At 36.0% G+C, this 12914-nt stretch overlaps 1 protein-coding gene across 1 annotated transcript in view; it reads left to right on the top strand.

Annotated features, from left to right (window-relative positions):
* Positions 1–12914, top strand: part of LRRC7 (leucine rich repeat containing 7) — a 538317-nt gene that overhangs the window by 513284 nt on the left and 12119 nt on the right. Inside the window, 1 exon segment of the mRNA XM_021096484.1 lies at positions 8331–8405. Within this exon segment, the coding sequence (XP_020952143.1) occupies positions 8331–8405 (75 nt within the window).

The following is a 12914-nucleotide window of genomic DNA, read 5'->3' as shown; positions in this document are numbered from 1 at the left end:
ACAATGCACAGCTTAAACCCAAGAGCCACTTTGTCAGTCACTGTACCGGGAATCCACAAGTATAGTGTCTTCTGTGCATTTGCTACTGGTGTTTTTGACCTCCTGATTTCAAGGCCAGCTCTAAGCCATACTTCCAGCATGGTCTGACTCTACACCAATGTGTTGGCCATTAAATAAAACCATATTGAATCTAAAAGAATCATAGTTTGAATGTAGCTTACAACAAAACAATGTTTCAGCTTATTTTAGAATAAGTGACCAAAAAAGGGGGGGGGGGTGTTGACTGAATTTTTCACTTTTCAATTCATTATTGTGAAATGGTGCAGATAGCATCTAAAAGGTCTACAACCGAAGGGGCTTCGGGGGAGCCTGCAGCGATGATAATCAGAAAGCTGATCACCAGTACTATTTCAGGAATAGCTAGGATGGAGAATCCACAGCCACCTACAGTTACCCACTCTTGTTTTCAATAATTTCTATTATTTTATGCTATGTATAATCCGAGAAGAAAAGCTGGTAGGGGCTCCAACAGAACCAGTAACCTGTGTGAACCCCAGCAATCCAAATATTTACCACCAGTTGAGGTCTCATATTAAATACAAGTTTTATAGAATTCATAAAATAAAAGAAATGGAAAATATTTTGTTTGTTTTCCCCCAAAAGATGCAAGAAATCTGGAAAGACAGTATGCAAAAGAGTGTGATAATTTATTTTTAAAAGAAAATATGAAAATCAAATGCAAGAAACATCTTTTTTTAAGCTTGAGAATTTTACACAGAAATAAACAGGAAGCAAACGTACTTTCAGTCACAGGAGACAGACTCCCAGAGATTGTTTTTAGTTCATAGGTAAAATTGGAATGCTAGAGCAATTAATTAAAGGCAAATGATGATTATAATTCCTACAGGAATACCTCAGATATTGCAGTTTCATTCCAGACCACTCCAATAAAAGGAATATTGCAATAAAATGAGTCTTGCAAAAGTTTTGGTTTCCCAGTGCATTTAAAAGTTATGTTTACACTATATTGTAGTCTAGTAAGTGTGAAATAGCATTATGTCTAAAAAACAATGTACATATCTTAATTTAAAAATAACTTTACTGCCAAAAAATGCTAACCATCATCTGAGCCTTCAGTGAGTTGTAGTAGTAACAGCAAAGATCACTGATTACAGCTCACCACGACAAATAGAATAAAAATAGTTTTTAAAAAGTTAAATATTAAGAGAATTACCAAAATGTGACACAAACTGAAATTAGCAGATAATGTTGGGAAAATGACACTAATAGATTTACTTGATGGAAGGTTGCCACAAACTTTCATTTTGTAAAAAAAAAAAGAAAAAAATACAGTTTCTACAGTGCAATAAAGTAAAAGTAACAAAGTGAAGCAGGAGTTCCCATCGTGGCACAGCGGAAATGAATCCAACTAGGAACCATGAGGTTGCGGGTTCGATCCCTGGCCTTGCCCAGTAGGTTAAGGATGCAGTGTTGCTGTGAGCTGTGGTGTAGGTTGCAGACATGGCTCGGATGTGGCATTGCTGTGACTGTGGCATAGGCCAGTAGCTGTAGCTCTGAACTGACCCCTAGCCTGCTGCAGGTGCGGCCCTAAAAAGACAAAAAAAAAAAAAATTTTTTTAATAAATTAAGTGAAGCACAGGAAAACAAGGTATGTCTATGTAGAGTAACCAAAGCCAAACATTAACTCTTATATTCAAATTCCCCAAAAGAGAAAAGAGCATGATGATCAGCATCAAAGTATAAGAAATACTCCCATAGTCAATTTGTCATTTCTAAAGGAATCTCAGATAAAAGGAAACAAACTATTTGCTTTTTGGATGCTTTTATCAAGTCATAAAGGCAGTATCTTGAAACCTATATATCTGTCTATATATATTTTTGGGGGGCAGGACTACTAAACAAACTTTTACAGTGACATAAAAGAATGATGTGAGTGTATTTCTTCTGTTAGAATCACTTCATCATATTGTCACTAAGATATTTGTAATTGCACAGCCAATTTCCATGTGTTTATTAGTCTCCTTGTTCCTCCAATGCATTTTTTAATAATTTTTTTTACAAATGCAGCCAAGTGATTTTTATTTTAATATTTCTTTATTTAAAAATTCATGAGAGTTTAGAATTTCTTTAAACATCTATGCATAAGATCTTTGTGAAGTTTTTAGAGGATTTTTGTCAGTTGTATCATTTTTATTTGTATCTCTGTCTTTTGAGACTCACATTTTTAAGGTTTCTAAAGTAATTTTTCTTTTTGTTCATCTTTTATGGATTTTACATTTCGTTGTCTTGTCAGATAAAGTTCAGTCATACACTGAAGTACTATATTCAGCTGTCAATGACCTTCTTTTTTCTCTTTCTCTCTTTTCTTTCCCTCTTTTCTCCCTTTACCTTCATCTTTAGTTTCTAATGGTTGTGGGATAAATCTCTTCTCTTGCAACATATAAATTCCTCAGTTGTTAAGCCGGCAAATCATTTAAAGCCTAAGATATGACTCTCAGCAATTAACCTTAAAATATTTTGTCATCACACTTTTGGATTCTCGGAAGTAAAAGTATTGAGAACACCTTTATTCTTGATGTATCAAGTCTTCTAATAATCACAGGGATTAAGTAAATACAGTCTACTATGTGTGTAATGCTGCTTCTGTGAGCCATAACAAAGCTTACTATTAGTCTTGCACAGTTCATTGGAAAAAAAATATTTGCCAATATATGACCCCCCCAAAAAAATTTCCCCTTACAAACTATTTAATCTATGGCTGTGTTTGCTATTTTTATGAGTCATTTTTTTTCCTCCAGAAACACTCTGAATTTCTATAATATGAAATCATAAAATACCATATTCTATAATATTTAACCGAAATGTTCTGAATTATAATTATAATACTATGCAATGTTTATTTGAGATATGGCCTTTCTAGAAACCAATTTCTTAGCATCAGCTAGAGCCAAAGTTTTTCAGAATTTTAAAAAAAAACGTATTTTACAAAGTGAAGTTGCAGTTCCCTTAAGACAAGTTCTATTTTGGTGTCTACATTTACAATAGCTGAGACTGTCACAGTCATTCACCTTCATCATTAAATAGCCATATAAAGTTCCTTTCTCCTCTAAAGTTAGAATGGTAAATGTTGGCCTTGCAGACTAACTTTCTGAGTCCTTCAAGGTTTATGTCTAGAGGTGTACGAGCTAGGTAACCATTAAGACAAGGTCAGATCTTAACACTCTGGAGAAACTTATACTTATCCTTTTTCTAAATTACTTGTGAAAGGTAAAACTTTTTTTAAAAATCCATTATGGACACTCTTGGGAAAACCATTCATGACTTATATGAAGACCAGTTTAAACTCCGGGGAAGAAATATGAAATGGCAACAGGTCATGCCTATTTGTAGCATCCAGCCAGCACTCTCTAGATTAGCTTTAGTTCAAACCCGTGGGGGTCCCTCTGTGATGCACGAGTCCATAGTCTCAAGCACACCCAGATATTGGTGTCTGATGGGAGTAAAGACTTGATTCTTGGAAAGGACTTAAAAACTTATCTTGGTTGGTTGTGAGACGCCCTGTAGACGTGATACTAAGGGAAGACCACTGGCGTTGGGCTTGAGCCTGGAAACATTAGAAAAACACACTCAGAAATGCCATAGCCATTAATTAAATTCTAGCAGCCATTGTTACAGAGTTGATGATCCTGACTTGGAGCTGCCAAAAGAAATAGCTTCTAAAAGTTATTAAGAACCATCAGAGGAATTCCCTGATGGCCCGGTGGCTAAGGACTCAGCATTGTTGCTGCTGTGGCACAAGTTCACTGGCTTGGGAACTTTTGCAGGCCATATGCACTGCAAAAAGAAAAAAAAGAAAAGAGAGAGAAAGAAGGAAAAGAACCATCAGAAAGCCCTCTTGTTAAGACCCATGTCCACTATTAAGAGTTAACTACAATTGAAGCCATTATCGTGGAGAACCACCGCTAAGAAACCATAGATGATATAGAAGAGACTTCCCAACCCTCTTCCCATCTCTCCCCTAAATAAAAGATGCAAATCCTCTTATCTGTTGGGAATTGAAGGAAAAGATAACAAACGTTGGCCTTTCAATACACTCCAGGAGGATTTCCTGAAAATAAATCTGGCTCTGGGAGACTCAGAAATCTCTCAATGTAGGTTTTTCTGGGTAAAAATACCTGGGATTGTAGCTCAATCTTCACACTTCCAATAATTATAATAACATTTATTGACTCTGTATTGAGTGCCATCCACTGATCTAAGTGTTTTGTATGAATTCACTCACTTAATATAATCACTATGAGGTATAAACCATTATTTTAATCATTTTACTGATGAGAAGAGGTTAAGTAACAAAAGTTAATTAATTTAGCCCGAGGTCACCAATTTCTAAATGATAAACACAGGCAGGTTAACCCCAGAGCTATGCTTCCTAGTCACTTCTTACACTGAGTGGTAGACAGGAAAAAAAAAAGGCTTCCCAAATATAGTCACATCCTAATTCCTAGAACCTGTGAATATGTTACATTACATGGCAAAAGGGACTTTGCAGTTGATAGTAAATTATGGAATTTGAAATGAGGAGATTATCCTGGATGCAAGTAGGCTCAATCTAATTGCATAGGTCCTTAAAAACAGATAATCTTTTTTTTTTTTTCTTTTAGGGCCACGCCTACAGCATATGGAAGTTCTCAGGCTAGGGACTGAATCAGGCTGTGGGCCTATGCACAGCCACCGCAACAAGCCACTTCTGCGACCTACACCATAGCTTAAGGCAATGCCGGATCCTTAACCCTCTGAGTGAGGCCAAGGATCAAACCCATAGCCTCATGTATCCTAGTTGGGTTCGTTACCCCTGAGCCATGACAGGAACTCCAAAAAACCAGAGAATCTTTCTTAGCCGTGGTCAGAGGGAGCTGTGAATATAGACGAATAGTCAGTCCTGGCCTTGAAGATGGGAGAAGGGGAACCATGAGTCTAGGAATATGGGCATTTCCTAAAATCTGGAAAACACAAGGAAACATTCTCCCCTAGAGATTCCAGGAAGTAATGCAGCCCTGCCAACACCTTCGTGGTAGATTGTGAGACCTGAGTTGGAGATCTAACCTACCAAACTGTTAGATAATAAGTGTGCGATGTGTTAAGCCACTAAGTTTGTGGTAACTTATTACAGCAGCAGCAAAAATAAAATTAAATAAATAAATAAATAAATAACCTAATACACACTACTCATTAAAAAAGAGTTGCTAAGGTGTTTTCCTTCCCTGGGCAAAATCAATTTGCTGTAAACTTAGGGCAAGTTGTTTCACTAGTTTGAACATATTACATGACAGTTCGTTCCACATTTAGCACTCTCCCAGATGTTATAAGAAAGGATAATATTTTAAATCTTGCCAGCAGAGTTATGAAATTGGTCATATGCCATGATTTGGATCTTTGATGGCTTACTGCTGTTTGGAAGTTAGGAGATGGCTTTTTACCAAGCAGTGGGAAGTTATTGTTCTAATTTTTCAGAATACAAATAGTCTGATGCTTCCTCACCAAAATCTATCATCAGTGTCAAAGTAATCTCTGAAGTCAGAATAAAATTAATTTGTTGAAAGGGTGACATACTGCTACAATGAACCTTTTTAAAACAGTGTCAAAGTTTTCTTATTTCTCATCAATATTCATCCTAACAGAGACCACAAAATAGGTCCATAGTTATGTGGTCTCTTTCATATGACAGTGTTTATATACATAAATACAGTGGAAAATCAGTGCACTGGCATTTTCAGGCAATCTTTTGGGAAACATTCCACCTCCACAAATAATAAATACTACAGACCATTATCAAACACAACATTCATTGCTGTTTCAACTAATGTGGCAATATGCTGGCTAATAATATATCTGCATAGAAGAAAGGAAATCATACCAAAGGGCAGTAGCAATTTCTTAGTCTCTAAAATTTATTGATTGAAAAGAAATATTAAAGCTTTAGAAAACTGCAGTAAGTGTTTTGGAAGACTATGGCTACCATAACAGTAAGCTTCAAAACAAGTCTTCAGAACAGTAGTTGGATCCCGTGGAGCTTTGTGATGGATGAAATTAAACCTGCGCTACATTTGTATTCTTTCAGCAGTCAGGTAGTGGCGTATTGCTAGTTCCTCTCAACTTTGCAGACATGCTGGCCATAATTTAGCTGTTATGGTCTGGATTCATACAAATATTATTAAAACTGTTTCTGCACAATGAGCTGAAGAAAGGCAATCAAAATTAACTAGGTAACACAGACTTAGACTGCTGCGATAAAATAATAGTCAAAACAATTTCACCTTCATCACCTAGAAATGTAGTGGCTTATTTTAGGCCGTAGTGTCATTCTGCCTGTTGTAACAGAGACCCCAAGAGCAAAGAGGGGGACCTCTGGAACTGAGTATATAGTCTCCTAGAATGATGGAGTATGAGAGTTAAAAGGACTGTAGGCATTATATTTGTTTTCACAACCCGTACACTCACTGGTCTAGGGGATAAACCACTGTGCCTTATTTAACTGTCCTTTTCCAACAACCACTTCTCTTTTTCCTTCTGAACTGACCTTTTGTACAACTGAACTGATCGAAGTAACTAGCTGTTTGAATATCACTCCAAATAGTGACACCATTAACTTAAAAGTTTTTTTTAAGTTTTTACTATTTTCCTAATGCTGTAAGTAGTGCCTAATCATCACAGAAAAATTGGAAAACACAGATAAGCAAAAAGAAAGAAAAAATATATGCATACATTTATATGATGTCTCATTACACAGTACAACCACTGCTGGTATGTAGGAGTGTATCCTTGCAAATAATCTCCCACACAAATATACACATAAACAAGTTTCAGCAAAAATAGTGTTTCTTATACCACACATAATGTTCTGTAACTATAATACTCTCATAATTAGAAGCTCTGACACTCTACAGATAAGCCAGATGCAACTTTTTTTATTAAAGTATAGTTGATTTACAGTGTTATGTCAATTTCTGCTATACGGCATAGTGACTTAGTCATATATATATATACATATATATATATATATATATATATATATATATATTCTCTTTCTCATACTATCTTCCATCATGTTCTATCCCAAGAGATTGGATATAGTTCCCTGTGCTATACATACAGTAGGACCTCATTGCTTATCTATTCTAAATGTAATAGTTTGCATCTACCAACCCCAAACTCCCCATCCATCCCACTCCCTCCCCTTTCCCCCTAGAGAACCACAAGTCTGTTCTTTATGTCTGTGAGTTTGTTCTCTGTGACTGTGAGTCTGTTTCTGTTTTGTAGACAGGTTCATTTGTGCCATGTTTTAGATTCCACGTATAAGTGATATCATATGGTATTTGTCTTTCTCTTTCTGACTTCACTTGGTATGGGAATCTCCAGTTGCATCCATGTTGCTGCAAATTACATTATTTCATATTCTTTATGGCTGAGTAGTATTCCATTGTGTTTATGTACCACATCTTCTTAATCTATTCATCTGTTGATGGACATTTAGGTTGCTTCCATGTCTTGGAAATTTTTTAAATAATCTATCATACCACTACCATAATACTTGTAATACTGTTTTACAGTTGGTGGTTTTCTTGACTTCTACTGTATTGTGAGCTCACTGAAGCCAAAATTATATTCTATATATCTCTATAATACTAGCAATGAAAGTCTAGCAAATAGGAGACCTTCAATAAATGTTTGCTTTGTGTACATAATACGTAAAATTGACTTTTTTATAAACTAAATCATGTTAGGAATTTTGTAGCTATGCAGACACAAAATATGTTTAATATTCATGTTGGAATTTTCCCACATTGAGTTTATTCATTTTACTTTAAAATTCTCATTAACATGAAGTAATACTTATTAATAAACCAGTATTATATATAATTCTGGTAACATTTTTAAAGTGTACATTGAATTTACAACCTATCAGGTAGGAGATATTTTCAATGATGAATAAGACAATTTTAGAAGTTATACAAAACATGGTTTAGTACTTACTATATACCAAATTATTTAAGAAACAAATTAAGAATATATTGTGACATTAATTTATTAAAAGCAATATGAGAATTTTTTATGCAAGTAAAAATGTTGCTTTTTTTAAACTTGATTTGGAAGGTGGTACCTTGCTTAAAATACTGTAATAATCTTTGAACTTTACATGTATAAACTGTTTTTAATCTGTTTTCTCTGTTTTCTATATGAATGAAAAAATTGTTTAAGTAGACCTAGGTCTTGAAAATAGAATCCTAACCTCTGTTACTTCTGACTTATAGGGTATCTTTGTTACTAGGGTTCAGCCTGATGGACCAGCATCCAACCTGCTGCAGCCTGGTGATAAAATCCTTCAGGTAAGACACATAAAAAGCAGTGCTTTCCAAGGCCAGCATTGAAACAAATATGTACCCATGTTTTTAAGTTGAATGACTTGAATTAAATAATTGAAAATAAGTTCTTACATTTCTGATTTGCCTTTGATGGAGGGTGCGGGTTGAGAGGCAGGTCAGAAGCCAATTCAGTCTGATAGAATCCTGTACACCCCATACCTGGCCATGGCAGGTGTTCTGCATATTTTTGTTTAAATAAATAGTGTTATTTTGGAACTGTTAGAATTGATTTGTACAAGAATCTATGCATTGCTAGGAAATGTAAATAAGAATAATGAAGTACCCAAATAGGGTATATATGTGACTTTAGATGAGTGAGAAGGTACTGGTCCATGTTTAATTTCTTATTAGTAAGCTTATTACTGTTTGAATAATGTGAAACACATGCTTATATCCATCTACTCCCCCTGTACAGATGCTTGAACAAAGTTCAGCTATATATAAGATGACTTTTTAAAATATATTGTGTGATGGAAAAGACGTTTCTCTAACTTAAAGCTCTGTGTATCAGAAAAGGATCACTCCAAAAAATAGTTAAATACATGCGTGGTATAACCTTATCCATTTTGCTTTCTTTGTCCTTCTCTCTAAATTCACTTTCACTTAATCATTTCCTGCATAACAGAGCAGGATTCCTAAGCGTCATCAATTTATTTAAGACTCAGGAGTTCCCGTCGTGGCGCAGTGGTTAACGAATCTGACTAGGAACCATGAGGTTGCGGGTTTGATCCCTGGCCTTGCTCAGTGGGTTAAGGACCTGGCATTGCCGTGAGCTGTGGTGTAGGCCGGCAGCTACAGCTCTGATTCGACCCCTAGCCTGGGAACCTCCATATGCCGCGGGAGCGGCCCAAGAAATGGCAAAAAGACAAAAAAGACATTTAAATAATAAAAAGCACTTTAAAAAATTTATTTAAGATTCAATATTTGGACTTATGACCACAGAAATTTCCCACTATATAACTGGGTAAAGCTGACATTGCATAGATTTGACCATTTGAAGAAATTATAAAGTGATTCTACATAATAAACTGAAGAATCAGGGACACTAAGAATATAGGATGTGTGGGAAAGGGCCTTCCAGTCAGGCTGGCTGTGCAAATAATTACCAGAATGCAACTCAGCTCTGAGGAGGTCTTCTTCCTCCTATTTACTGAACCGTCTCGAAGAACCTTAGAAAAGTAGAAACCCTATATTCATACATTTTCATAATATTTTATTCTCACAAATATTTTAAACTAGCTATCAAGATCATAAAAACTGAAGTTTTCAAAAGTGATAATTATCTGAAAAGACTATGGTTTTGCTCCAACCTGTGGCAATGTCACAGTAGAAATACTATTCAAAAGGTCGAAGTCTATTCCATGCAGGCAGAATACCAGGTTAGTAGTTGCCTTTTTGAATTAAAACACTGAAACAAAAAGATCATAAAATAATCTAAAGTTTTCGTAACCAGTTTATTATTGAAGTTCTTTTTTTTTTTTTTTTTGTCTTTTTAGGGCTATGCCTGAGGCATATGGAGGTTCCCAGGCTAGGGGTCAAATCAGAATGGTAGCTGCCGGCCTACACCACAGCCACAGCAACACGGGATCTGAGCTGCCTCTGTGACCTATACCACAGCCCAGGGCAACGCTGGATCTTTAATCCACTGAGTGAGGTCAGGGATTGAACCTGTGTCTTCATGGATGCTGGTCAGATTCATTCCCACTGAGCAACAATGAGAACTCCTGAAGTTCTATATTTTTTAATTGCCCAGCTAGCCCTCTGATCGTAGGCATTTTATATCATGTCAATAGAACTCACATTCATTATATTAACATTAACTGTGGTTTATAGTGCATCAGAGGTCCCCCAGCTCAAAAACTCAACTGTTCAATAATTTTATCAATTCTCATGGAAAAGAGCTAAGAATAATCTGATAATGTAACTCCCTAGCACTTGATACATACAGCTGTTTAGCAAAGGAAGGGGCAAGTTTTTTTCTCTACTGAATTTCAAAAACATTATTTTGAATCTCAGAGTCTGTAAAAAAATGAAACCAGTTAATCTCAGATCTCTGATCTATTAGAATACCAGGCTGAGCAGAAAAGCATCCCATAGCTTAAAACAAGTTTGGGAAGTTGCCTTCATCCATGACAGAGGGAGGAAAAGAAAGGTTTTTCCTTTCAGAGTCAGAAAAGAAATATAAGTTCCTGGTGTGGCTCAGTGGTTAACGAATCCGACTAGGAACCGTGAGGTTGTGGGTTCGATTCCTGGTGTCGCTCAGCAGGTTGAGGATCTGGCGTTGCCCTGAGCTGTGATGTAGGTCACAGACGCGGCTCGGGTCCCGTGTTGCTGTGGCTCTGGTGTAGGCCAGTGGCTACAGCTCTGATTGGATCCCTAGCCTGGGAACCTCCATATGCCGTGGATGCGGCCCTGGAAAAGACAGAAAGACAAAAAAAAAAAAAAAGAAAAGAAAAGAAAAAAAAAAAGAAAGAAAAGAAATATACTTTACTGGATATTAAAAATGTATCAATAGAGAGATAGAGATATAGATATAGATACAGATATAGATATCCAGAAGGAAATGAGAATTGACTATATATATATATAACTGGATCACTTTGCAGTACAGCAAAAATTGACAGAACATTGTAAATCAACTATAATAAAAAAGTTTTTAAAGATAATATATAGTTGCAAGGATGGAATGAGCTTCTGGCTGTGAAATTCTAGAAGGGTTATAGGTAGGAAAATGAGAATTTAGTATTTCTAGTTCCTGAGAGGCATACAGCAACAGTAAAGGTCACAGAGAAATGAATTCACATGCAAGAAGTAGGAGAGAATTGGTAGCCAAATCAGTTAAAATCCTCAAAAACTGCAGAAGAGCTGCACCTGGAATGTCTCTTCTCTTGACAAATGACTATCAAGGATGTAACATTTTATCTTTGCTATAGAACTCATTTGTATCTAGTACAATAAAATCAAAGTCCATTTTCAGTAAAAGAAAAATGCTCTTAGACCTTAATCAAATAAATTACTGTATTTATAGTTTCATTCATACTAGTTATAAAGCACAAGTGACCCATTATACTTTCCGAAGGAAATAAAAATGGCTAATTCTAAACTGAACTCATTGTTAACATCAAATGCTAAGAGAGCAAATTATATTTTTGTCTCTTTAAAATACTATGGCTCTTCGTTCAAAAAACTCTAGAAAAATGAGTTTATAACACTGAGTTACCTATCACAAGATCATTAGAATATATCTGCACTAGAGCAAATTTATTTACAAAACTTAATGACAACATACAACCTGGAAAATCAAGGTAAAAGGAAAAATCAAAAAGCAAAAAGTGAGCCCTCCTTTAAGTAATGGCAGTTACTGGGTTTGATCTAACCCAATAGCAAATAGCATAAGACACATAAACTAGCAAGAGATATACCTTTCCAAAATCTCCCCCAAACCCACAATTTATTATACAAGAGCTAGCTCTTTCTTTTTCTGTAACTCTTTTTACTTACAACTCTCTTCTTAGTCTGCTATGGTATTATAAGCTTGTTATCTGAATTACAGGAAGGTGTGTATATTAAGAGATGATGTTAATTAAAACATATTCACATAATTTTTCTGTCATAACTATTCATTTTCCTAGAATAGATACTATAATTCATGAGCATATTCAAATGACTTGCTGTGCTCATTAGTAAGTCATTTTGTGTTAAGACAGTGTAGCATGAGGAAGAGCACTGTACTAGGGGAACTGACCCTTCACAGCCTCCCCTTCCGTAAAGTCCAATTACAGAAGAGTGAGAGAGAATAAGTGAGAGCGTATGAACCATAAAAAACGTTATTCAGTTGAACCATGTGAATGTGCCCATATTTGACCATTTTTGAAGTGGCACTTTTGTTGGTTTAATATCACCATTTCTTTTTTCTAATGTTCTGTCCAGTTAAAAAATTCAGTTTAGGTGTTCCCACTGTGGCTCAGTAGAAACAAATCTGACTAGTATCCATGAGGATGCAGGTTCGATCCCTGGCCTCACTCAGTGGGTTAAGGATCCAGCATTGCCATAAGCTGTGGTGTAGGTTGCAGATTCGGCTCAGATCTTACATTGCTGTGGCTGTAGGATCTGACATGTAGGCTGGCAGCTCTAGCTCAGATTTGACCCCTAGCCTGGGAACTTCCATGTGTCACAGGTGCGGCCCTAAAAAAACAAAAACAAAAACAAATCCATGAGAACGCAGGTCTATCCCTGGCCTCCCTCAGTAAGTTAAGGATCCAGCAATGTGGTGAGCTATGGTGTAGGCTGCAGACGAGGCCTGGATCTGGCATCCCTGTGGCTGTGGAGTAGGCCAGTGGATACAGCTCTAATTCGACCCCTAGCCTGGAAACCTCCATACACCACAGGTGCAGCCCGAAAAAAACAAAAACAAAAAACAAACAAAAAAATCCAGTTTAATTAATTATACATTTTACAATTTAAATATATATT

The sequence above is a fragment of the Sus scrofa genome, chromosome 6 (genome assembly GCF_000003025.6).
Source record: "Sus scrofa isolate TJ Tabasco breed Duroc chromosome 6, Sscrofa11.1, whole genome shotgun sequence".
Classification (NCBI taxonomy): Eukaryota; Metazoa; Chordata; class Mammalia; order Artiodactyla; family Suidae; genus Sus; species Sus scrofa.
This window is presented reverse-complemented; position numbering and strand designations above follow the sequence as displayed.